The 27818-nt window shown below is 35.5% G+C and overlaps 1 protein-coding gene across 4 annotated transcripts in view; it reads right to left on the bottom strand.

The window, feature by feature from the left end:
- spir (spire type actin nucleation factor) overlaps window positions 1-27818 on the bottom strand; it is a 261309-nt gene that overhangs the window by 95642 nt on the left and 137849 nt on the right. For all 4 annotated transcript variants that reach the window (XM_073971127.1, XM_073971130.1, XM_073971128.1 and 1 more), the window contains exons 4-5: window positions 14366-14483; window positions 8983-9098 (exon numbers count right to left, since the gene is read on the bottom strand). In XM_073971127.1, coding sequence (XP_073827228.1) covers window positions 8983-9098; window positions 14366-14483 — 234 coding nt within the window. The remainder of the gene's footprint in view (window positions 1-8982; window positions 9099-14365; window positions 14484-27818) is intronic.

The following is a 27818-nucleotide window of genomic DNA, read 5'->3' as shown; positions in this document are numbered from 1 at the left end:
CCCATGACAGGAATGGCTAGCCCATGCCATGAAAAAGAGCGATTATACACGGGCCCTATGGCGGTACATGCATAACACTTTGGTGGATATTCCATGACACGATATTCCAAATTCGGAAATAAAAGTAACAAATACAGATGAGTGGAACTCTATTCTTAGTTCAACCTACATAGATGTTCTGTACATAGGTGGTCCTCAGTAAATAAGTACTATAACGCCATCTATTCTTCACCTTTATACTTTATCAAAGATGTATAACATAACAAGATGGGACATATACATTGCTACTATACATCGGCAAATGGCGCCGGTGGTCTAACATAATGTGATGTTACAATATTGTGACATGAATTATGTTATATTTAACATAGTTCACATTGGTGTACGCTTTTGTTTCTGTTAATTGTCTGTTATACATAAACGCACTCTATGCTTGAATATTTAAATTGAACTCCATTGTGAATGATGTCCAATCTTTACCACTTTATGTCTTTGACTTTATACTTCATTGTTTTTGGGATTAGTTGTTTAAAAAAGATTTTAAATGAGCATAAATTTAGGCGGAATAGTTAACAAATTACAAGTATCCTGTACCACAGGGAAAACCATTTTTTCTATGATAAGTCTTCCAAAAGAAACGTTATTGGGTCCCAGTTATACGGCCTTTTTGAAAATAAAGTCCACACACACGACTTTTATTATGAGGGAACCCTTCAGGAAGGCATTTTTGGAGACAGGTCAATTTTCTGGAAATTAGGTCTTGTGGGTGGATAATTGATAATTGCTTTCATTTTTGCATTAAAATTCTATTCTTCGCAGAATTTTGTATGAAAATCATTTTTGGATTCCTATAGAACTGATAATCATTTCAAAGTTAAATTGTTTCAATTTAGGGTTTAAGATTTGGCAAGGAGTTTGGAAATTTATCTTAAAAGAGGTAGACAATTTTTTAAAAACATTCTCAGAGTAGATATTTTATAGCGTCATCTATATTTCAAACGTCATATATTTAAAGATATATAATATAATAAGATGCGATATTTCCATTGCTACTATACAACGGCAGATGGCGCCGAAATTATGTTATATTTAACATAGTTCACATTGGTGTACACTTTTGTTTCTGTTGTGTTCTGTTAATTGTCTGTTATACATAAACGCCCTCTATACTTGAATATTAAAATTTTACTAAATTGTGCATGATGTTTAATCTTTACCATTGTATGTGTTTGATATTTTTCAATGGCGGATTGGTTAATCGATGAGCAAGAATATTTGAATTTTCATTAGATGATCATCCATCCTCAATACTGACTAATAGTTAATTAGCCACAGCTAGGATCATACAATTTAATGTCTGCATATCTTGGAAAAGTACAACAAAATCAAAAACGTCCTTAAGCTTGTAGTATACGTCTTAACGCCATCTATATTTTAAATTTAAAATGTTCATTTGTAAGATTGAGTCCTTTTAATGCTGAGGATATTTTAAGGCGGAATAGTTGAATAAATACGGGGTACCCACGAAAAGAAAATATTGGTCTTTTAGGATATTTGGTCGCAAATTTCATTATTTTTCTGGAAAAGAAAATCAGACAGATTTACTTCAGGCAGGCATATTTGTTGGTGTACGAGACGACTTTAAGTCTTGATATAATACCATATAAAGACTTCATATTACCTGTATCATAAATCTAAAGCTTTCTTTTTCTTTTCTGTTTGATAATCGACTTTGATGGTGATGGTGATTTTTAAACAAATTCCATTTTAGCTTCAAAAATTATAAAATAATATTCAGACTAACAATTAACACCTATCTAAAGCTAAACCTACGATCTTTAAATATTGACGATATATTCTTCTTGGAAGGGCACAACAAATGTTAAAATATTCTTGAGGTTGTACTTTACGTCATAACGCCATCTATACTTCAAGTTTAATATTGCTTTTTCAGGGGTTTAAACGAATTTATTGAGGAGCATATTTATAGGCGGTATAGTTTAATAATAACGAGAGGACTCCCAAAACAAAAATTCTGGTCATTTTTTTGGGTTTTGGCTTAATAAGTTATCCGTATTTAAAAATAAGAAGACGGAATAGAAACATATTTGATGTTGTGCGTGAAAACCTTATGTCATATAAAGACCACATATTAAGCGGGTTTTACACGTAATGTGTTATGCATAATGACTATCACTTTTTACAGATCTTAATTTTGTATACATGGTGTGAAACATAGAGAAATTTCAATGCATCAAAGTGATATGACAGTACACATGTACTTTTTACGAATAGAAATCGCTCTATTCTCATTTGTACAACAAAAGGAAAACAGCTGTTTTGTTTATACGCAATATAAATAACGAAAACAACACAAAAACGAATGAAATATATAATTCCGCCGTGCAGAAGGAATTACATAAGGGCGTAAACAGTGACATTTGCTATGCATAAATATGTAAAAACCACACCGTATAAAAACCGCTTTATCTGTCTCTTAAATGAAACCTTTTATCTATTCTGTATATTCTATTTTCCGATCTACCATATGATAAACCACCCTTTTAACAAGGAAACCCTTCAACTACGGCTATGAAAAGAGCGCAACTGTCTTCAAATAAATAACAACCTTGTATGGGATATTCTTATTTTAGAGAACTCCTCGCTTTGTATACTTATATAGGATCGATAATAGATGATCATGGATGTAATCGGAGCAGAATAGGTATACTAGCACTTCCAATAAATGACAGCAAAATATATCACTCCGGTTTAAAGATACAAACCCCGATTTTGTGGAGAGTCGTCTCTTAAGAAAACGCCATGTAGTCATCGCTGTAGTTCGATATTTACTTACATAGTTAGCTGGCCCATTAAAGAACATTTGTTCCATAGACCGAACTAAGAAAAGATCTGCAATTCTCTCTGTTTAGTGCTTCGCTTTTTGGAATACCGGGCCTTGTCATCTCTTCATCCACTTGTTTGCGCCATATATTCTTTGGCCTGCCAATTCTGCGTGCACCGCCATGTGGCTCGAATTTATACGCCCTTTTAGCGGGTTTATCATCGCTCATTCTTATTATATGGCCTAGCCAACGCAATCGCTGCATCTCGATACGTTTAACTATATTGATGTCGTGGTATAGCAGAAACAGCAGGTCGTTCATACGACGTCGATATTCAACGCTGATCGGTCCGTAGATCTTTCGAAGAATTTTTCTCTCAAACACACCAAGCACTGCCTTATCTGCTGGCGCAAGTACCCAGGCTTGGGAACCACAGATCAGCACGGGTAGTATCAGTGTTTTGTAAAGCGTTATTATACCCTACACCACTATGTGGGGAGGGTATTATAAGTTGGTTTTGGCCAAAAAGTTTGTAACGCATCGAAATAATGGTCGTAGACCCATACTTATATATATCAAAATGAATGTCTCGACGAGATGAGTCGATCTGGCTATGTGTGTCCGTCCGTCCGTCCGTCTGTCCGTCTGTCCATCTAAACCTTGTAATCACGCTACAGGTCGCAATTTTGATCGGATCGTCACGAAATTTTGGAGGTTGATGGGGGTCCCGGAGGGGAAGAAGCCTATTGATTTTGGTGATGGTCAGATAATATTTAGGGGTCAGAATGGGCAAAAAACTTATGTGGATAAAAAGACAACGTTTTTTTCCAAAGCGAATATCTCAGCTTCTATACGGGGTACACCAAAAGCAAAACCTGACAATAAAAGAAGAAAATATCGCCTTCCTAATGATGTAAAGTAGGTTCTCGTAGGTGATCAAACAACGAAGATATCTCAATAGTCGCAAATAAAACCCAAATTTTCATTTTTGCAATTTTAATTATAATGACGAATATCACAGTTTTGGTTGGGGACTTTCCAAAAGCAAAGCCTGGCTGTGAAAGTAGAAGATCCCATCTTTACAATGATGTAAAATAGGTCGGCGTAGGTGACCAAATAACGGAGATATCGCAATAGTAGGTAATACATCCCATTTTTCCACTTTTTTGGAAATCACGCTACAGGTCTCAATTTTGATCGGATCGTCACGAAATTTTGAGGGTTAATGGGGGTCACACAGATGGAGAAGCCTATTGATTTTAATGACGGTCGGATACTATTTAGGGGTCGTAATGGGCAAAAAACTTATTTGGAGAAAAAGACAACGTTTTTTTCCAAAGCGAATCTCGCAGCTTCAATATGGGGTATACCAAAAGCAGAACCTGGCCATGAAAGTAGAAAATATCGCCTTTCTAATGATGTAAAGTAGGTTCTCGTAGGTGATCAAACAACGAATATATCGCAATAGCCGCTAATAGAACCCAACTTTTTATTTTTGCGATTTTAATAATAATGACGAATATCACAGCTTTGGTTAGGGATCTTCCAAAAACAAAGTCTGACTATGAATGTAGAAAATCCCATCTTTACAGTGATGCAAAGTATGTTGGCGCAGGTGGTCACATAACGGAGATATCACAATAGTCGGCAATACATCCCATTTTTTCATTTTTTTGTAATCACGCTACAGGTCGCAATTTTAATCGGATCGTCACGAAATTTTGGGGGCTGATGGGGATCCTACAGAGAAAGAAGCCTATTGATTTTGGTGATGGTCGGATAATATTCAGAGGTCGGAATGGGCAAACAACTTATTTGGAGAAAAAGTCAACGTTTTATTTCAAAGCGTATATCTCTGCTTTTAAAAGGGGTATATGAAAAGCAAAACCTGCTGATGAAAGTAGAAGATATCACCTTTGCAACGATGTTACGTAGGTTGTCGTAGGTGGTCAAACAATGAAGATGTCGCAAAAGCCTCTAATAGAACACAACTTTTCATTTTTGCGATTTTAATAATAATGACGTATATCACACCTTTGGTTCCGGACCTTCCAAAAGCAAAGTCTGACAATGAAAGTAAAAAATCCCATCATTACAATGATGTAAAGCAGGTTGGCGTAGGTATCCAAATAACGGAGATATCGCAATAGTCGGTAATACATCCCATTTTTCCACTTTTTTGGAAGTCACGCTACAGGTCTCAATTTTAATTGGATCGTCACGAAATTTTGGGTGTTATTTGGGGTCCCACAGAGGAAAAAACCTTTTGATTTTTGATAATGGTCGGATATTATCCAGGGGTCGGAATGTGACAAAAAAAATTTTGGTAATAGTCGGATAATATGCAGGGGTCGGAATGGGCAAAAAACTTATTTAAGGAAAAAGTCAACATTTTATTTCAAAGCAAATATCTCCGCTTCTATATGGGGCATATCAAAAGCAAAACCTGCCGATAAAAGTAGAAAATGTTACCTTTACAACGATGTGAAGTAGGTTGTCATAGGTGGTAAAACAACAGAGATATCGCAATAGTCGGTAATGCATCCCTTTTTCCATTCTTGTGCAATCACACTACGAAATTTTGATCGGATCCTCATGAAATTTTGGGGCTTAATGGGGGTCTAACACAGAAAGAAGCCTATTGATGGTTGGCACACATCCCACTTTTCCAATTTTTATTTTGGTTGTACTGTCGATGCACTTAAATGCGTTTCAAAAAAATTGACCTGTGTTAATGAAGGCATTCAGAGCAAAAGCCGCTAAGCTATCCCAATTTTAATATTTTGAATTTTATTAGTCAAAAACTTATGAACAGGGGTAGTGGTGTAGGGTATCACATAGTCGGCCCCGACCCGACTGTAGCCTTGGCTCACTTGTTTTTGTTTGACGAGTTGTGGCTTTGTTTTTAAAGTGCTTCATTAAGCCAAAGAAGCATCTGTTGGCCAATACAATTCTTCTTTTTATTTTACAACTGATGTCGTTTGTTGTGTTTACGGCGGTGCCGAGGTATATGAAGTCTTTTACTACCTCTAAATTATATGAACCAACTTCAACAGTTGGTCTGATCTCAAGGGACGAATTGAGCGTCGACACCATCAGCTTGGTCTTCTCGCCGTTTACCGCCAGACCCACTTTAGCAAATTCTCCTTCGACCTTCATAAAGGTATCGGTTACTTCTTTTACTGATCGTCCCTTGATGTCTATATCATCAGCATAAGCAAGTAACATGTGGCTATTGGTGTAGATTGTGCCACTTCTTTTGACGTTTGCCTCTCGTATAACCTTTTCTAGCAGGCTGTTGAAAAGATCACACGAAAGTCTCTCTCCTTGCCTGAAACCTCTTTTGGTACAAAACTCTTCGGAGAGGTTCTTTCCTATTTTAACTGAAGATCTTCTATCAATTAGAGTCATTTTACAAAGCCGAATGAGCTCTGCGGGGATACCAAATTCAGACATTGTTTGGAATACCTTTGAACGTAGCGAAGGATGCTCTATAATCGACAAAAAGGTGAAGGGGTGGACTTGCCAGGTCTATAGCCGCATTGGTATGGTCCAATTATTTCGTTGACCATGGGCTTTAGTCGTTCGCACAATATCCCTGTCACTATCTTGTAGGCAATCGGAAGAAGACTTATGCCCCTATAGTTGGAGCATAAAGTCTTATCTCCTTTTTTATGGATGGGACACAGGATGCTTAGGTTCCAATCGTCGGGTACGCGTTCTTCCTGCCAGATGGAGCTAACTAGCTGATGCATATACCTTATCAGCGTATTGCCTCCGGTTTTAAACAGCTCGGCTGGTAGGCCATCAGCTCCTGCTGCCTTATTATTCTTGAGCCGGTTTATTGCTGTCTTTACCTCATCTTGGCCGGGTGCTACACATTCAATACCATCTTCCGGGATTGGATCTGTGGTATCTTCGTCGACTTCGCTACTGTTGGATACCAACAGTTTGGAAAAATGCTCTTTCCATATCCTTAGAACACTATCTGTATCAGTTACCAGATTACCTGCTGATGTCTACAGGAGGATGTGCCTGTACCACAGCCATCAGTTTGATGTTTCACTCTTTGGTAGAATTTTCGGACTTCATTCTGTCTCCTGTACGTGTCGATTTGTTCACACTCGCGCTTTTCCATCTCTCGCTTTTTCCTGCCGAAAAAAACGTTTCTCCTTTTCTCCCGATATCTCTCTCGTGCGCTACGTTGCTACAGATTGTAACGTAACCCTATATGCCGCATTTTTCTCTCCGGTAGCAGCACGACACTCCTGGTCATACCATGGATTCCTTGGTGGAGGTCTCTGGTACCGAGTACTGGTTTTGAGGCTGTTGTCATCGACTAGGCAATGTATTGCCATTGTCCGGATATGTTATCGGGACGAGTAGTGCTTTGATTAAGCAGTTAGGCCAGTGAAATATGCTGTGGCTATCTGTTGTGATTGCAGCTTACCTAGCTGTTTTTTCTAGGGGAGGGTTATTAACCCGACGCCCAAAACCAAGTTTTTAACGTTCTTATGGATGAACGCGCAGCACATGTTAGCTCACTACCCTTAACGGGTGTTAAAGGCAGTTCCCCAGGTGACACCACGGGGAGGTCAGTGTCCGCTTGAGATGAAAGAGGGACCAAAATAAATCCTGGGCTTTGCCATGTTAAAGCCGATCAGGACCGTTCCTTGGTATATATTATTGACAAAACAATATAATTTTCTATTTCTTGCGACACTTATTAAATTTTCGGCATTCTGTCCATTGTTGAATATTTTGAAGCCAAGGTATCTCATGTCTTCCTCCTCTACGTTTTCCTTCTAACTTGGCTTGTAGAATTGTTTGGAGGATACGATATTTTGGGTTTTCTATTATATGTCCAAGATATGACTTGTTGTTCCTTTTTATGTGACTGAACAGTTACCTTGTTTCGTTCAATCTGCCTAGAACTTCGCGATTTGACACTTGAGCCATCCATGGGATTTTAAGAATTCTTCGATATATCCACATTTAGAATGCTCCTAATCGCTTAAAATCTACTGCTTTTAGAGTCCATACTTCCACTGAGTATAACAATACTGGCCATATGTAGGTTTTTATGAACCGTGTCTTTATTGTGATGTTAATATCATGACTGATCAAAAATTTTTATATTTTTGAAAGGCGTATCTTGCCATTTCTATACGGCATTTAATGTCTTTGGAGTTATCTCACTGACCAAAATTGACCAACACAATCAGAACTTCTATGCGAATACCTTGAAGCCTTCTATGAGAAGACCTCTAGGCTTTCTATATACCAGAAAAGGCGGTGCTTGTAAATGTTCGGCCTGGAAGGGTACGCAAATTATTATAAGATATAACGCCATCTGTACTTAAAATTATGCATTATTTTTATGAACATACTTTTAGCCGTAATATTGCTGTGAAGGAATGAACCTATATGTAAGAAAATGCTGTAAATTACAATTCATATGATATTGAAACCTTTAAAATATATTCATTCAAAATTTTGTCAGAATGACATTTGCGGTCATTCATTAGAACTCACTACTTTGTTGTGGCTTTGATTTTCAAAAAAAAAACTCGGAAACTGACATTCAAAATAACATTGAAAAAAAAACTTGCACATAACTGATGATGAGACGTAATAACTGCTTGAACGACCGCACAACGCGTGTCACTTAAATTAACACCTTGCAAACAATACACCTTGCACACACACGCGAACAATGAAACAATAGTTCACAGTTTCATACGCAAAAAGGTGAAACAAACATCAAAATGTCATCCAAACATCCGTCCATCCATCAATCGATCACACTACAAGGTAAAATGATATAAAACCCAAACACCCATTGCAAGCAGGTGGTGGGTGGGAGGTAGATTACGAGTAGGACACTTTGATATTTTGTTTTTCATGGAAAGTGAATCTTGTAATCAATAAGCCTTAAAGAAAAAAGTGTTTGAAAGCACTTTGAGGTTTCTTTGTTGATGAAAATATTATTCCGTTTTTTTTTTGTTAACAAAACTGACAGCCAATATCAAAATCTGCGGCTTTTTACATTAAACGATATTTAGAATCTTTTGATCTTTTTCCCGCAATATCATGGTGGTGTAAATCCAATATCATTGATCTATTTGAAACTTACCTCTAAGACATAATCGAATTCTTTGGTTTCATCGTGTTCATCATCCCAACGTTTATAGCCCTCGTCAATGCCTTCATCGATGCAGTCATCGATACAATCATCTTCATCTTCGGTTTCTGCAAGGAAGGTTGGAAAAAAGGGAAAGAGAGAGAAAGATAAGTGTTAGGAAATTTGATAATTTCGTTTCATTTTTTTTCCAGAATCCTATGGTTGATTGATGTTATGGTAATGGTTTTGTCATTATCAGTGTCATATTTTTGTGCTTACAGTCAGTTCTAGCAAAAAGGCTGTCAGTGTTTTTCCAATTAAGTCACAAATATATTAATTACAACGACAACTGCATGTGGTGAATAATGAAATGGAATTGAGTGCAAATTTTTCAATTGAAACCAATGTAAATAAAATGCGCATTTCATTATGACTGCTATACCCTACAACTGTAATAGGATGTCAAATAAGTTTCGTACACATAACCTTAACTGTTAGACATACTAAGAACAAGATATTGATTTAATTTGCCTTTCTCTTCCCAACCCCTCGAAAGATTTCCTCTGGCATCTATCTATGTAAGTGGTTAGCAATATATACCCGCGTGACACGAAATATGAGCATTCTTATATAGATATATGTGACACAAGGATTCTCTCAAGTGCCAGAACATCAGAAGAGGCAGTTATCTCATGCGAATGTAGGGGTTTGAATTGGATTCCAAACAAAAACAAACGTGTCACGTGTGCATCTTGAGTGTATGGATTTAATCTTAATCTTACGATAACTTTCAATAATGTGAATTGAAACACAACATTTTTTTATAAGAGGCACGTGTGTCACTAGAATTTGACAATTCTCTGAAGTAATAGATGTTGCAGATCTATACTGCAGACTGAATAAAAGTAACATAGTTTTTAAGCGAACAAATGTACTGATGCTTACGCAGGGAAGTGCATTTTGAACAATAAAATTATACCAAATTTTGCCTGCGTGACACGAAGCATTAGGGTTTTTTTTGAGAAGGAACGCGTGTCACTAGATAGAATGGAACAATTTGTTAGACATAATAAGAACAAGATATTTATTTAATTTCGCCTCCTTCTTGATAACTCTTCGTGGCCATAGAAAATCTCTGGCAATTATCTATGTAAGTTATTAGCAATATATGCCCGCGTGACACGAAATATGATAATTCTTACATAGACAATCGTGACACAAGGATTGTCGCAAGTGCCACATCATCAAAAGAGTTTGACAGTTATGCCATTCGTTGGTTTCTCTATCCGAATGTAGGGTTTTGAATTGAATTCCAAGCAATGGAATTCGAACGTGTCACGCGTGTATGAATTTAATCATAAGATACGATAACTTTCAATAATGAGAATCGAAACACAGGTGACACACGTGTAGAGTTGGGTAGTACCGGAACTACCTAGTTCCTCCGCCAAAAAGCGATTTCTTTATATATCAACTCAGACCAGAACAGTGAAAACGCGTGTAAATACAAAAGAACGGTTAATTGAAGGATACATTTCATTATATCGGTCAAGGAAGTATTTAGAAGGTCAGAAAAACGAACTTGGAAATAGATTTGCCAGTCACTAGAATTTGGCAATTCACTGAAGGAATAGATGTTTCTGTACTGCAGACTGAACAAAAGTAACATCGTTTTCAAACGAACAAACGTACGGAAGTGAATCGTAAACCTTTACGATTCGCCCGCGTGACACGTAGCCTTAAGTTTTTTTTTAAAGGAACGCGTCTCACTAGAACATAATGAAACAATTTGGCAATTATGCGGTATCTTAATAACTAGTCGAATGTAGATCTGTTCGCTTTGGTTGGAATTCTAAGCAATAACGAACATGTCACGCGTCAATCGTGCTTGTACGGATTTAGAGTTCTCCAATGTGACTCGGAACACACGGTTTTTAGAAAAGGCACGTCTGACAATTCGATTGGCAAAACAATTATCTGAGGGAATATATCTTGAAGATTCATACGGCAGTCTGAACAAAAATATTGATAGCACGAGAAAAGTTACGAAATATAAATGTTGAGTTGAAACTGGAGAGAAGAGAAGCAGAGGAAAAACTTGGATATATATTTTGATCGACTGGGTTTGGGTACCGCACACACAGCTAGCGTCGTCAGCGAGACCCCATCTGTGTAGATTTTACATTGTTCGGCCTGTGGAAGATCGGAGTCGATTTAATCGACTCGAATTCATTTGTTCTGTTTTGTGGGTTGAAAAGAGTACTGCTGCTACCCAAAGATTTCCACAGCGATAGCCAAGCAGTTTGTGTATTAAAATTTTCGCTGTGTAGCTGTTTGGCTAGTAATAAAGGCGGTTTTCTGGATTTCAGCCTGGATTCATATGCTATTGATAAATCTCGATTGAGGGGAAGCTGGTATTTTCGGTGATTTTGTTATACTCCTGGGGAAGAGCGTGTTTTCTTCTAAAGTTTGGAGGTTGAATGTTCGATAGCATTGGAAGCCATTCTATCGGTGTTGATTTTAGTATCCCTGTTATCAATATCATGGTGGAGTTTAGTTGGGTGTCAATTCGTTTTACGTGGTGACTGTTGAACCACTTCTACGCCAAGAGCCTTTGGGCCATCCTTTACATCGAGCCCCTTGTGGGTTCCAGTCTAAGGCTATGTTGTCTGGGGATTTCCGCAGTGTGTGTCCAACGCATTTCCATTTTTTACTAGCCATCACATCTTCTATGTATTTCGGAATTAATTGCAATTGTCAGGCCACCATATGTGAAAGAGATTCCTTAAGCAACGGTTAATAAAGCATCGTAATTTATTTGTCCCTCTGGTGCACAGAAAAAATGTTAGTCATTTGATAACAAAATTCAAAGATTCAATAAAAAATTTATCGATTTTTCGGCGATAAAAAATTGTCATATTGACAAAATTCAATAAAATTATTTGTTCATAAAATAAAAATACAAATGATAAAATATTTCTCCTATGGACAAAAATGGCGGCGGTAGCGTAGCTACTGGTATGGCCTCCCATGTCGGTAAGGTTGAGGGTGATCACTGAAGCTAAGAACAATCGACAACGTAGCGTCGGTTTTCCAGTGGAGCGGCTACAACTGGCGTCTATTGTCCCATGTTAGGGGAAGCCAATATACAACTCTGCTATACCTGTATACCACAGATAGCAACCCTATTAAACATGCTTCGGGCCTTAGGTTAACGACCTACAGCGCCGAGATTAAATTGTTATGGAAACCGTAAGAAATGAAAGAAAAATGTTCTCTAATGAGACACAAGGCATTTAGGTAAGGCACGTGTGGCACTTGAATTGGACAATATTATTCTCTAAAGGAATATATCTTGCAGATCTATTCTGCAATATGAACGAAATTTTTGTTAGAACGAGAGAAGTAACTGAGGACAACAAACTTAATTCTGACTTAAAGAAGGAAGCATCAAGGTTGAGTTGAGGAAGAACTATCAAATTCGATCAGGAAATAGAACCCATAAAGGGCAGAGTTGAACCAAAATAAGAGGTTTGTGTCTGTCGCTAGAAATGCCAGGGAATCCACTACTTTAACTTGTTTTGAAAGCAAGACCTTCTGGCACGAGAAGCAGAGGAAAGAAAAGGAAAACTTGAATGGATATAGATAATAATACAGAGGCCAAAAAAATCAATGCCACGGCTCAAAATAGGTTGAATTGGAGAAGTCTTTGTCAAAATCTCAAGACTGCAAGGTAAAAGAGGTTCGAAATAAGTAAGTTTTTTCTTCAGTGAAACTACCTCTTAGATCCAGTTTAGCAGTAAATAAGAAAATATTATTAAATTTAACTCAATTTCTGATACCACATTTAACTTAAGTTATGCTTATGTCAATTCAAAGTGAACATTCAAACTATATAAAAGAAAAAGGGAACTATAAAAGTTCCGATAGTTCATTCCGGAGAATCGTTCCTTTGAACCTAACCATTGGCGACGTTTAGTCTATCTTCAATTAAACATTTACATTAAGCAATAAAAACAAATATTATACCCCGGTTACACTAAACCGGATTAACCCAGTGGGCTTGGGTTTCAAATGTCAATTCCATAGCGCAAACGTCAAATAAATCCTCATGAAGTGGGTTAACCCGGCAAAAAACTCTAGTGTCGCCCAAGAATTCCCATCAATCCCAGTCAGCATTTTTTGAAAATTTTAATCAAATTCGAGTCTTTTTTGATCCGACTGCACGATTAAAAAGCTAGAATATGAGCTCATTTTCTGATCATAAATGACTCCTTTGTCGGTAGGAAAACATAACCTCAGGCGACTCTTCTAAACAAATCAGAAATGAGTCTTTTTCGAGTCGTATTTCAATCATTTATTGGTGTTTTGTTGATTAATTTCGGACCCTTTTTCGAGTCTTTTTAGAGTCATGTTTATAATCATTTATGAGTCTTTAGGGAGTCATATATGAGTCTTTTTGTTAGACGAAATAAATTAAAAAAATTTTCTTTTTTTCTTCTTTGTTTCTTTCCTTTGTTTTATAGTCTTTTCTGCTTTGTTATGTCTTTTAATTATCCTTTATGTTGCTTGGTGGTTAGTATACTGCTTCTTCATTTCACTTGGCAAAACCTGTTGTGTTGTGTTTGTCTGTGCCTTTAATATTATACGTTACATTTATATCAAAATTTTGTAGAAAGTGTATATGAGAATTTTATTTTTTTATTTACAACCAAATAAAAATAAAACAAAGCAATCAGTTTTTAATCACCTAACTGTTCAAAATATGATCAGAGTATACATAATTATAATCACTTTTCAAACACCTGTATGACCCTTTTTTGATTAAGCATTTTTCAATCTTCCAGATGATCAAAATGTGACAATAAATAACAAAAAATTGTCACATTTTAAACACCTCAATGATTTATTTGTGATTGCTACACATTTGTTGTTGTATTTTAAATTGAACTCTTTTTAATCATTACAGGGAGTCACTTTCGAGTCCCTTTCTGATCATACAAGTGACCTAATCAGTTTTTGATCACCAAAAGGACTCTAAAAAGACTCCTCAATGTGATTTTTGAAAAAACAGTCTTCTAAATGCTATCTGGGATGTTTTAGTATTTGTGTATGTATGAGTCAAGAAAACAACAACCACATGATGTTTATTGTTTGTTTTCATTCACTTACACTGTAAGTGAAAGAGAGAGAAGGAAATGCAAAAACAACTCAGTGGGCGCCCTCACGCTACTGTCTTTGCAAAGAAGCTCGTCCCTGCTTTATAGAAACAAATTTTCTTCGGCTTCCTTAGATTCATATTTTGAAGGTTCCTTTTTTCTTGTCAGTTTTCGATCGGTATGTCCGTTGGAGTTTTTTTTTTGTGATTTTTTTTCTAATGTACTCGTATACTTACCATCTTCAGTCATGTGGGTAATAAGCTCTTCCAATTCTTGGGACATTTGACATTGTTCATCTTCGTGTAAATTATAATCCAAGGCATTATAGACGACGACAGCAATATTTCGTAGAACCTGTAATGAAAGAAATAAAATAAATATTAGCATGATTTGATTTTTGCGAAATAGCTTTGAGACTGGATCAAACATCAGATTATAAGGATAACAAAAAATCGGGTGTTCAGTAGATCGATATTTATTATTTAAATATTCCGCACCGAAGTATGCACATAGCTTTATGTTTCTAAGCTAATACACCTAACTAATGTATTGACTTGTAGATGTCGTTAATTTGCCGCCTAGCAGTTTACAGACCACATTAGCTCTGTAAAGATACACGGACAGCATCACATCGAATTATAGATGGCGTTATTAGTTATATAAGCAGCAACGCCATCTATTTTTTGCATGTCGTCTTAGAGCAGTCGAGTGATATTCGTTCGGCCTTTTATGGCGAAAGTTCTAGAAATCGATATGCAATATGAAGGTACGGAACGCCCTGGCCTTCAATAAGAGACTTTCTGGCGTTTCTTACGTAGACAATTCGTTTTCTTGGCCTTCTAACGAATAATTAATATAAACAATTTTTCGTCCCTCCTAAAAAAGACTTTCTGATATTCAATAACAAGACCAGTCAGTCTTGAAGAGAAGACGTTCTGAACCTTTTATATTTATAAGGAGACCTTCAGGTCTTTTACAAGTGGACCTTCATGTCTACTAGAAGACATTCTGCCAATAACTTGCGATCTACTATAAGAATTTCAGACGTGCTCTACGAAGACTATTTTGCTTTCCATAATAAGATATTCGGGAGTTCTATAAGGAGATCTTGTAGAATATTAAAAGAAGAAGTTCAGGCCTTCCATGAGAACACCTTCTGACATTTAAGACTTTTTAGATAACTCCTTCATATAGAAGAAAACCCTCAAGCTATCTACATTATTGCTAAGAACATCGTCAGGATTTCTATAACAAATCCTACAGGCTTTCTATGAGAAGTCTTTTAGGTCTTCTATGAGAAGACGTTCCATTTCGACAATGGTAAGATTTCAAGACCTTTTTTGGGTAGACCTCCAGGTTTTATATGGCGAAACTTTCAGTCATTCCATGAGGATCTTTCAGGACTTCTATGGGTGGAACTGACATTGTTGCATCTTCGGCCTTCTATGAGTGGACATTCTAAAGGAAAACTCAGGCATTCTATGAAGAGACCTTCAGGCAATCTATTAAAAGAGTTTTCCTCCTATTAGAAGTCATTCAGCCTTCTATGACAGTACCTCTAGGCCTTCAATTAAAGACATAGGACTTCTTTAAAAATGCCATACGCCTTTTAAGAGAAGACTTTCAAACCTAGTATGATAAGAAATTTCAGTAGACCTTTTGTGAGAAGACATTTTGACTCTATATAAGGAGACCTTCTAGACTTCTATGAGAAGAACTGCAGATCTTCTAAATAAACTTATTTAAGTATTTTATGAAAAGACTTTCAGGACATCTAGAAGTAAACTTTTTAAATCTATAAGACCTTTTTTCCTTCTGTAAGAATACGTTATGTGCTTCTAAAGAAAGAACTTATGGCCGTTCTCTGTGAAGACCATTTGTTGTCATATGACCTTGTGGGCTTATCTATGAAGACTGTCTGACCTTCATTAAGAAAACTGTGCGGACCTTGTAGGATTCTACAAAAAGACTTTCTGGCCTCCAATAAGATGTCCTTCTGACCTTTTATAAGAAAACATATAAGAATACAGTGAGGCCTTCTATAAGAACACATTTAGGCGTTCTCTGCGGAGACCATCTGGTTCCATAATACCTAGTGGGCTTCTCTGGACCTCAAGGGCTATGAGATCATCTTCAGGGCTGCTGGACTTTTATAAGAGGCCGCCTGACCGTTTTTGAGAGTATCTTCTAGTTCTCAATAAGACTACATTCTGTTCTTCAACAACAATACTTTCTGGTTTCAGTAAAACATCTTTCCTTCTTTTGTAAAATATCTTCTAGCTTCTGCTGAATTTTCAAGAATCACACATTCTTTCATTCCTTATTAAAACACTGAGAATTTTACCTAAAAATATGTTCATCTAAATCAACACGATTTTGTGGATTGTTTGGTTGATTCACTCTCTGTATTGCCGAGTATGCCCTGCTACCAGTTTCAAGTACTTAAGGAAGCACTGAGGTTGATGCACTGTGATCAAATTGCTCTACAGGAATGAACGATTTTATTGAATTTTATTCTCCTTAGCTTCTACTTTTGAGAAGCGACAAGTCGTCTAGTCATGGATGGTAAAATTTAGTAGTACATTGTTTCTCTAAGTAGTAGTATTAAATATATTTTACAGAGGTGTATTTGTAGCTGTAAACTTTAAATTTAAAGATCAATCACAATAGGAAATATGAAAAGTTATAAAATCACAATGACAAATGTACAATAGCTTAAAAGTGTTACTATTGAAATATAGATGGAGTTGAAAATAGTAATTATTAAAATGTTGATTGCTTCAGTCTCCCCCTCTGATGCTAAAAGAGTCCCGATAAAGCATCAGAAATAAAATGTTGTGGAAACTGCTACGGCAAACTGTATCAGGAATAATGGATTGTTGAATCTACTAGGATAAGTTACATATGGGTAATGAGTTGTTGGATCTGCTAAGTATGAGGATGATGGGTTCTTGAATTTTGATCAGGTCAGTTTGTTGATTCTGCTAAAACTCTAATGACGGTAGGAAGATGATGGCGTTGACCTAGTCTTCTCGGATGTGGAAACCATAGATCAATCACAATAGGAAATATGAAAAGTTATAAAATCACAATGACAAATGTACAAACGCTTAAAAGTGTTACTAATGAAATATAGATGACGTTAAATCATCAGTTTTTCGTTGACAAACCTGAAATTCGATAACAATGTTTAATTTGTCATAAAGATGACTCTGATCGATTGAAGGCTATCATTAACATAAATATAGATGGCATGCCACAAGGATCTGTTCTTAATTTGCAGAGAATCTAAAATCCTTGTCTTTACCAACTGCACAACAATTTTAAAATTGTACCAGTACCGGGTTTCTTCTGGGCGTTGATGATTAGACTATTTATCAATGTGATTGCTAGTTTATGATTATGTTTCTATTTGACATATAGATGACTCTGCCGATGTTAAAGATATCAATAGGGAATTTATTCTAATGTCCTATTTGAAAAATAGATGACAGGTCAAGGATATTTTTGCAAGTTTTTCCAGCTAAAATAAATGAAAATCCTTGTCTCATTAACTTCACAAACATTTTAAAATTCCAGCATGGACCGTTTCGTCTGGACATTGAATTAGAATGTCTTTTATCACCTAATTCCATCATAAAAATATAGTCTATGAATATGTGATTTGGACTGCATCATCCGATATAATCATCCAATTGTGAAACAAAAACCAAAATACTTATTTAAAAGAATTAAGTTTGCTCAATCAAATAGAGGAAGAAAGTTGAAACCATTCAGAAGACAAAGTCTTCTACATAAGTACTGCAAGTCTATGGAATTCTCCACCTTCTGATATACAATGCATCAGCAATGCAAGTACTTTTAAAAAACGGCTAATTCAATTATATAGCAATTAAATTATTTTTCTTAAAAATTTGATTTTTTCAATTTATACTGCCTTTGATAATTTCAATTTATTTTTTTAATATTAACGATATGTTTTTTTCTTTGTTTCTTCTTAAATAGGATACAAATCTTGTTGTGTAGAACAAATAATAAATAAATAAATTATAAATTTAATATCATTTGACGGATCTAACTATAACTAAGCTTTTAAATGCATATTAATTCTACCATGTATGAAAATACCCATATTCATAGTTTCATTATTAGAATTTCCGTATTTTAATGATTAGTTACTTAGTTGCCCCTTACTTTACACAATTAGTCATTATTGAAAATGTGTGAATATGACCATCGTATCACGAAAAAACAGAGGAAGTACTTATGAATAAAGAATTTCGAAGAAATTCGTCTGAATGTGAATTACTTAAATTAATCTAGACTAGAAACTTTTTCGAACAAAGGAAACAAATTACATCCTCCCTCTCCATGGCATTGTCGGTAGCATTGCTCCACTGAGGCGGGTGTAAATTTCTTATGAACCAAGAGGGAAACCTTTAGAGCTTTGCACTTGAGCTAACGACGTACTACTTTTTCTGCAGAACAAACTATCACAACAGACAAGACATTCGGGGCTGGTGGCAGTGGCGCTGCCAATGATGTGGCATGCATAAATATATGAATGGCAATATGGCATGTTCTAAATCCATTATTCTGGGTGCATATAAAAATATCATATCATGCCCTTCGCACAGCCAGTGGCATTACCTGACAAATAATAGGGCGATAGTAGACAAAAACACAGACAATGGCAGAAAAGAAGAATTTAATTTTCTCAATAAAATATTTCCTTCTTTTTTGCCCCACAGCCAAGTAGAATTTCCTTGTTTTTGTGTGCAGCATTTGCCGGTTCACTGCTGATGACGATGATGATGATGTTTATGAGCTTGGGGTCGGTGTTTATTAAATTTAAAATTCCAATAATTAAATAGTTCACACACACAGAAAATAAGTGGAATACATTTTAAGAGTTTAAAAAATACAAATTTTGCGAATAGCATTTCTGGGGAAATGGGGTTTAGATTAGTAGGAGCTGTGCTGGCGTGGTTTCTATGGAATTAATTTGTTTTGCTTATTTAAAATACTGCTCCCAATTCTTAGAATAGTGAATTGAATTAAGAGGGGGTATAAAGCATAGAAAGAAGATGTATTGTTTATTGAATGCACTAAATTAGAAGTGAGTTATTCAAAACTTATGGAAATATAATGACACATATCGACACCTCCAAATAATAGTATGCTAAGTCTAAAAAGTGAGTTTTGCAGGAGAAGCTCTCAAAGTTTGGAAATTTTTTTGAACTTCAGTACTATGCTAAGTCAATATTTGTTTATAACTTTTGTTCCGATTGACCGATCATTACCAAAATTAGACAGAGTTTAAGTTAAAGGACGTTTGACACCTCCAAGTAATAGTTTGCTAATTCTGAAAAGCGAGTTTTGCAGGACAAGCTCTAAAAGTTTGGAAATTTCTTTGACCTTCAGTACTATGCTAAGTAAATATTTGTTTATAACTTCTGTTCGGATTGTCCGATCATTACCAAAATTTGACAGAATTTAAGTTAAAGGACGTTAAATATAAAAATGTAAAGAACTTGAAAACATGCTAAGTCCACTTAGCATACTATTGTTTGGAGGCGTCGATATGTATAAGTAATCAGCAACACTAATGGTAGAAGACAATTTTGGGGCAGATATAAATAAAAATGTGAATGTGGCAAATATTGAATCTATTCAACTAAATTCCCTAAGGAATAATGTTTGTCTTATTAGGGCAAGTAGCATTATTTGCAAGATTTTTAATTAATTGAATTTATTGAGCTATATAATTCAAGTAATTTTTATTGAAAAATAATATCTAGCCAAGTCCATGCGACGATCGTTTCGTTAACTGGTTTCGATATTTTGAACTCCTATTTATATCAATGCCGTTCTTTGGTATTGTTGACGTTACGAAGTTATTCGGCAATTCACACACACAAGACCCGAACGCAACGAAAGAGCACACAAAAGAGAGCAAATGTTTTGATTTGTTTTTGTTTTGCAGCATGCGTGCATACAACCTTACTAACACACTGTCAAAATATGCCAATATTCAGAATTTTGTTTGTGTGCCCTCTTCTTGGTCGGCAGTAATTTATATGTATGTCTGTACGTGCAATTATACGGGTATGTTCTGAGACACACTTCACCTTCCATGGGCGGACTAGGGTGTAGTCTTCGTTTTCAATATCCTAATGAATCTTAGCCCCAAGAAAGTAGGAGTAAGTGGGGTAAACAAAGCGTTTGAGACGTGAAGTGAGAGGTGAAGTCTGTCTCAGAATATACCCGATATACATATACCTAACTATTTAACAAAACGATCGTCGCATATTTTCATTTTTCAATAAAAACTACTTAAGTCATATAGCTCAAGTAATTAAATTAATTGAAGATATTTGTTATATTTGCATTTAAAACTATCAACAAGCTATGTTTTAGGACACACCGTTCGGACTCGGCAATAAGAAATGGTATTGAAATATATTGAATGACTGAATTTTTTTCATTTCACTATTGCATTTGCAAAGACTTTTATTGTCTGGGCCAATAAAGTTTAACAAATTTATATCTACGATTTTATTCTTCTATTGTCAGTATTTAAAATTCGCCTACAAAGTGATTTACAGCAGGACTTTTGAAAAATGATATACAAAATATAATCTACAAATAATATTGTGGTGATCAAAGTTCTATCTTATCACCACACTTACATATATGTACTGCACAGTACAATGGGTCAATAAACACAGAAGTTCAAATTTATTAAGAATTTTTTTTTAAAAAGAATAAATATTTTCAATATATTCTTTTTTCGAGAAACAACAATACAGTATATTTGGATTTTCTGGCTCTCCCATGATATAGAGGAAGGATTACTCAATTTTTACCGCGGTCAGATCATTCAAATTCGAAAACTCAAAAAAGTTCGAAGGCGATTTTTTGTGAAAATTACAATATTTTCTTGGATATTTTTTTCTGAGAATATAGTTTTCAATCAAAAATAACCCCTTGTAGTCCTTTGCCAGAACAAAATATTTGCTAAATTGTATTTTTTTGGCATTTTATTTCGAGAGGATTCCGTCGTCTAAACTTTGTTTTGTCTGTGGCTCTAAATAAGAATACCCCTGGGATTCATCAAGACGAGTTTCTATAAAAACCTATTTAAAGAAAACACGATTTTCGTGGATGGTTTGGTTGATTCACTCTCTGTATTGCGGATGATGCTCTGCTATCAGTTTCAACTACTTAAGGAAGCACTGAGGTTGATGTACAGAGTTCAAGTTGCTCAAGAGGAAATGAAAGAGGAAATGAAATTTATTGAATTTTATTCTACTTAGCTTCACTTTTGAGAAGCGACAAAGTACATAGTTGATTAAAGTAGTAGTATTAAATATATTTACAGAGGTGTATTTCTAGCTGTTAACTGTAAAAATGTAAAGATAAATCACAATAAGAAATATGAAAAGGTATAAAATCACAATGACAAAAGTACAAAAGCTTAAAAGTGTTACTATTGAAATGTAGATGGCGTTAAACTGTAATTATTAAAATGTTGATTGCTTCAGTCTCCCCCTCTGATGCTGAAAGCGTCCCGATGAAGCATCAGAAATAAATGATTGTGGGAACTGCTATGGCAAACTGTATCAGGAATTGGATTGTTGAATCTGTTACAATAAACTGCATGCGGGCTAATTGGTTGTTAGATCTGCTATATAAACTGTATTAGGATAATGGGTTCTTGAATTTTGCTGAGGTATCCGTTTGTCGAATCTGCTAAAACTGCAATGATGGTAGGAAGATTGTGTTGAACTAGTCTTGTTGGATGCTGAAACCATAGACTTTCTACGGACCACCCTCTGGAGTAAAACGGCATTGTTGTTGATGTGAACGGCATGATTTGGTGGATCCAGAAATGATGCTTATCCACACTCTGTAGTTACTGATGATGCACTATTATCGGGTTTCATGTACTTCAGAAGCATTGAAGTTGATGTGTTGTGTCCAATTTGCGTGACGAGGCACTGCTATCAGTTTCATGTACATAAGGAAGCATTGAGGTAGATGTACAGTGTTCAAATTGCGTGATGATGAACTATTATCGGTTTCATATACTTCTGGAAGCATTCAAGTTGATACGTAGTGTTCAAATTGTTCTACAGGAATAACCTGTCGTCTTATATGGCCATCTGTATAGGTCTTCTGTGAAACAAGACGATTGCGAAGACTCTGTGCTTTCACAAATTACGAGCCTTTTGTTGTTGTAGTCCTCGGCAGTTGATGGTAGAAAGTGGTCGTGTTACATGGCCCAACGTTGGGCGCCAATAAAGAAAACATTCACTCTCTGTATTGCGGATGATGCTCTGCTATCAGTTTCAACTACTTAAGGAAGCACTGAGGTTGATGTACAGAGTTCAAGTTGCTCAAGAGGAAATGAACGAATTTATTCCATTTTATTCTACTTAGCTTCACTTTTAAGAAGCGACAAAGTCGTTTAGTCATGTATGATAAAATTTAGTAGTACATAGTTGCTTAAATTAGTAGTATTAAATATATTTACAGAGGTGTATTTTTAGCTGTTAACTTTAAAAATGTAAATATCAAGCACAATAGGAAATATGAAAAGGTATAAAATCACAATGACAAAAGTAAAAAAGCTTAAAAGTGTTGCTATTGAAATGTAGATGGCGTTAAACTGTAATTATTAAAATGTTGATTGCTTCATATTTTAATATTTGAATAAAGATCTTCTGTTTCCAACAAATCTGAAAATAATGTTAAATTTGACATATAGATGTCTCTTCATATATTACTGATGTCACTAGCCCTTATTAGTTCATTCTAATTTTATATTTGAAATATAATGGAAGGCAAAGCTTTTTTTAATTTTATCTTTTTAGAATACCGTTTGGTCTTCTATAAGAAGAGCCCCTGTCCTTCTATAAAAAGAGCTTCTGGACTTCTATAAGAAGAACTTCTGGCATTCTATAAGAATATATTGTGGATTTCTTTAAGAAGACCGTTAATATATTTTGAATGTATTAGACCCATTTGACCACAGAATTGGTTGTAGTTTGGTATTTTGTGTCTTGAGAGGCCAGAAAACATTCCTACCAAAGTTGGGTTATATAGGTCCACGTTTTGGTATAGTCCCCACATAAGACCCCTTATACAGTACGCGTCATTTTAATATATTTTGAATCTATTAGACCCATTTGACCAAAGAATCGGTTGTAACTTTGTATTTTGTGTTTCCAGAGGCTAAGAAACATTTCTACCATAAAATTTTTATATAGGTCCACGTGTTGATATAGCCCCCATAATACAATATCTCCCGATTTTCGATATTTTGAACGTTTTAGCCTCATTATCACACCGATATGGCTGAAATTTGGTATTTAGTCTTCTTTAGGCGTATAAAACTTTCCCCCAGTAGGTATAGGTCCACGCCATCATATAGCCCCCATAGAACGGTACCTTCCGAATTTCGGTATTTTGAAGGTTGTGGCCACATTAATCCACCGAAATGGCTGAAATTTGTGGTGGAAGGTATAAAATGTTCGGCCCGACCGAACTTAACGCTTTTCTTACTTGTTTTCCTATTTATTCAGTCATAGGCTGAGGGAATTTAGCTGTCAGCAAAATCCAATGATTCTTTTTTTCTTAGTTATCTTTAGATACCCATATGGAGGCCTTTTACAGCAAGGTGGTTATGCCAAACGTAACACAAATCATCAATTTGTAATAGCTTTGAGATAAGTGACCTTTAGTAAATAAATCGATGAAGGCTTGCCGATCTGTAAAAAATGCATTGTGTCCACAAACTGAGTGACTGGCTCCAATTTTCATTCGTGGGAACTTAAGGTTTAACACAATTCTTATTTCAGTGGAAAAAATGGGAGACCTATTGCAATTAGTAGAGCAAATGAAGGCATTCCTAACTTGCTGTGGGAATGGCTACCGAGACATTTTGCAGAGACTGCAGCAGTCATTTATTTTAATTTAACTAAAAATTAAAGCTGTGCCCAAAAATTATTGCAAACAAACAATTTAAACTAAAACTAAACAAACAACAATAACAACAAAAACTTATTAGATGATACTGGTGTTGTTGTTATTGTTGCAGTTTTTGCCAACAAGTCAAATTAACCTCATTCCCAGGCTATTGTTAAGCAGGCTGGCTGGTTGGCAGGCAGGCAACATACCAACGCCACCAAATAACAACAGCAATGCAGTGAACAACCAATTTCTACATAAAAAAATATTAAACAAAACAAAAACATGAACAACAAAATGTCATAGAAATGTTATTTATAAAATTCAAAAAAAAAACGAGCATAAGTGGGGCTCCGAAACTTTAAATTTTCAAAAAGTCGGTGGAAAGAAAAACTAGTAGACAAAGGCAAACAAACACATACCACTCAGAGGCAGTTGAGCAGATAACTCAGTCAAATGTTTCTTGGTTTTTTTTCTTCCAGTTAAACTCCAATTCCAAGCAATCCACAACGAAAAAATGACAAAAAACCTAACTCCAAATGTAGCCGCCGCCACCACCTCACCATTATTAGCAGGCTGGCAGGCAGACGGACGGACGGACAACTAGACAATGCTCATGTTATAGTTTTGCGCAAAATAAACAAAAAATTTGTAAAAATAAACCAAGCCATAAATGACGGCGACACTGACGCCGACTTCGTCCAAATAGCGACGACGACGACAACGATATGCAAAATGTCAAAAATAAAAAATATGTCTTTTAAAATGCCTTGAAGACAACGATAAACAGTGTCTTGTCGTCGCTGAGACTTCGTCATCGCTAACACAGTCACCAGCAGCACACCATTCATTCATTTCCAGCCATTGGCACTGCAAAACCCAAGCAACAAACCAAATAGTGGAAAATAATAAAGGAGTCTATTTGAAATGTCACTTGAAGTGCTGGTAGCGACGGCGGCAGCCAGCAAACACACATATGGAGTCATATTAAGCGGCTAAATGGGTGCAAAACTTAGGTTTTGGCAATAAAATTGAAGTGCTTGCAACGAAATTTAAATAGAATACGAACTTGGCCAAGGGAAGCCATTTTTCTATATACAGAAGAATCTTAGGTGTTAAAGAAAGCTTGAAGGTGTTCTCAAAGAAGACACATACATACAGTGCTGCTCAAAACATTTGCAACTCAGGTGCCCATATCACATTCAATCTATTTTTAGGGACATTTTGAGTATTGAAATATGTTTGTTTTTGTTATTTGATTTTTTATTGACCATATTTTCAAGATTTAAAAAGTATTATTCAGTTATGAACACTTTTGTTTCAAAAATGTGTGAAATATCGGAGGAACACATGTTTTTGCCTGCTCAAAACATTTGCAACTCCGTGCTACGAATATCTATTAGTTTTTTTGACGAGTTTTTTTGTATTGATTGACACCAAATTGTTTTTAATCAGAAGAAGGGGACAAAAAGCTTTCATGAGGATTACATTTTATCCCACATATATTTACTTCTGATAGACAAGCATGCCGAAAACAAGACATGTCTAATTTTTTAGGAAAACTTAAATTATGACCAGAAATTTTTATCAACGCTTTGCTAAAATGGTATTTTTTGAAAATTGTGGATCCAACGAGGTCCAAAAATAAACATATGAACATCACAATATCTAAAACAAATCTGGATACCGCGTAAAAATAACTAAAATCGCCATAAAATGGGAAGGAGATGCGAGGACAACAACATCTACTGCAGGGGATGATCAAATAATTATACGAATTATTAAGTAGATCTCTCAGAGGTCATCAAAAGATGTTAAAAAAAGACTTTACACCGATAAATCTATACAAACACCTCCGATACATACCAAGGATACGGGTATACCAAAATAGACAAATTTTGGGAAAAACAGTAATTTCTAGGAAAAATGGAATTTTGTATAGAAATTATGCAAAAAATGTGTGGTTATGTTTTAGGAGTAGTAAAACCGAGTACTTCTCTTCGATTTAAATCTAAATTTAAGTTATATGACTTGAAAAAATTTGATTGATCACCAGAACGAAGGACAATAAAATTTGTCCCCGTATACGAACAAGTTGACCCAAAATGTAGGAGGTGTTTTATATTGCCCTGGAGGTATTTTTATGGACAGAAATGGTACAGGATGCATGAGGTCGAGATGTTTAACAGATCCAAGAACTAACCGGAAAGATAGCATTTCAAAATCGCACCATGTACACTCCAGAAGTGTCGTATAACAGGATGTTTTGACATAATACCGCTTCTAAACGTACATATAATCACGTAAAACTAGTAATTTTTTGCAAATATGCTTAAGTTCTTATCGGACCCGATCAACTTGAGTAATCTAAATTCATATAGGAGGTCCCGTGACTCTAATCTGGACTCTAGACTATTAAATATCGAATAAAACCTTGGTATTTAACAATTGTCCTTAGAGCACAGGATTCCAAAGGATATATTAATTTATTTAGTTAACTGGTTTACTTTACGATGTCTCCAGATAATAAATAAAATGTTTAATTCACAATATATTATCAAAACAAAAATAATTTCTTCAGATTTTGAATCAAATTTTCTCAGTTGCAAATGTTTTGAGCAGAACCAAAAGTGAATTCAAGCATTGCTTTGTATATTTTTTAATTTTTAAATCTTTAAAAAGGATCCAATAAACAATCAATCTACAAAAATATTTGCATTTCAAATCCACATACAACCTTAGAACTACATAAAATATGAACTAGTCATTCCAGTTGCAAATGTTTTGAGCAGCACTGTATGTCTTTTTATACAAGCGTAAGGGGTCTTCCAATTTAAATAGAATACGATCTTGGCCAAGGGAAGCTATTACTCTATATATAGAAGACTTAGGAATTGTTCTACTGACAGATGATCAACAGGAGGTGTTAAAGAAGGCTTGAAGGTGTTTTTAAAGATGACCCATATGTCTTCTTCTACAAGCGCAAGGGGTCTTGCAATTGTAGGAGGCTGTAGAGGATCTTCCTTCAGCCGGAGGATAGTCTTATATAAAACCAGAGAATAGCCTTATAGAAGGACAGATAAGGTCTTCTTATAGAAGGCTAGAAGGTTTTCTTATAGGGATAGGTATCTCGACTTTCGAATAATCGACTTTTTGCAGTCAAATGACTAAAAATCGTAGTCGACTTTTGTCTGGAGGTAAAATCGCATAACAGAAGGTCTTTTTATTGAAGACCATAAGGTCTTCTTAAACAGGGCCAGAGTTTCTACATTTAGAAAGCCAGAAAGTCTTCTTGTAGAAGACCAGGGGGTCTTATTATAAAAGGCCAGAGGGTCTTCTTACAGAAGGCCAGAAGATTTTCTATAGAAGGCCAGAACGTCTTCTTATAAACGGTCAGAATGACTTCTTATAGAAAGAAAAAATGCATTCTTCTAGAAAGTCAATAGATTCTTTTATAGAAGACCAGAAGGACTTTTTTAATGGGACCAGAAGGTCTTCTTACAGAAGAAAAAAGGTATTATTGAAGATGGTCAGAATGTGTTCTTATATAAGGCCAGAAGACTTTCGCATAGAAGGCAGCAATGTATTATGGTAGAAGGCCAGACAGAATTCTTAAGAAGACAGAAAATCTTCTTGTGGAAGGCCACAAAGTCTCCTTATGGAAGGCCATCTGGTCTTCTTTTAGAAGGCCAGAAGGTCTTCTTTTGGAAGGCC

The sequence above is a fragment of the Musca autumnalis genome, unplaced genomic scaffold, assembly GCF_047663935.1.
Source record: "Musca autumnalis isolate F117 unplaced genomic scaffold, ASM4766393v1 scaffold_2, whole genome shotgun sequence".
In the NCBI taxonomy this organism is placed as follows: Eukaryota; Metazoa; Arthropoda; class Insecta; order Diptera; family Muscidae; genus Musca; species Musca autumnalis.
Note: the sequence above shows the minus strand (reverse complement) of the source record. Positions and strands in the feature narration are given on the sequence as shown.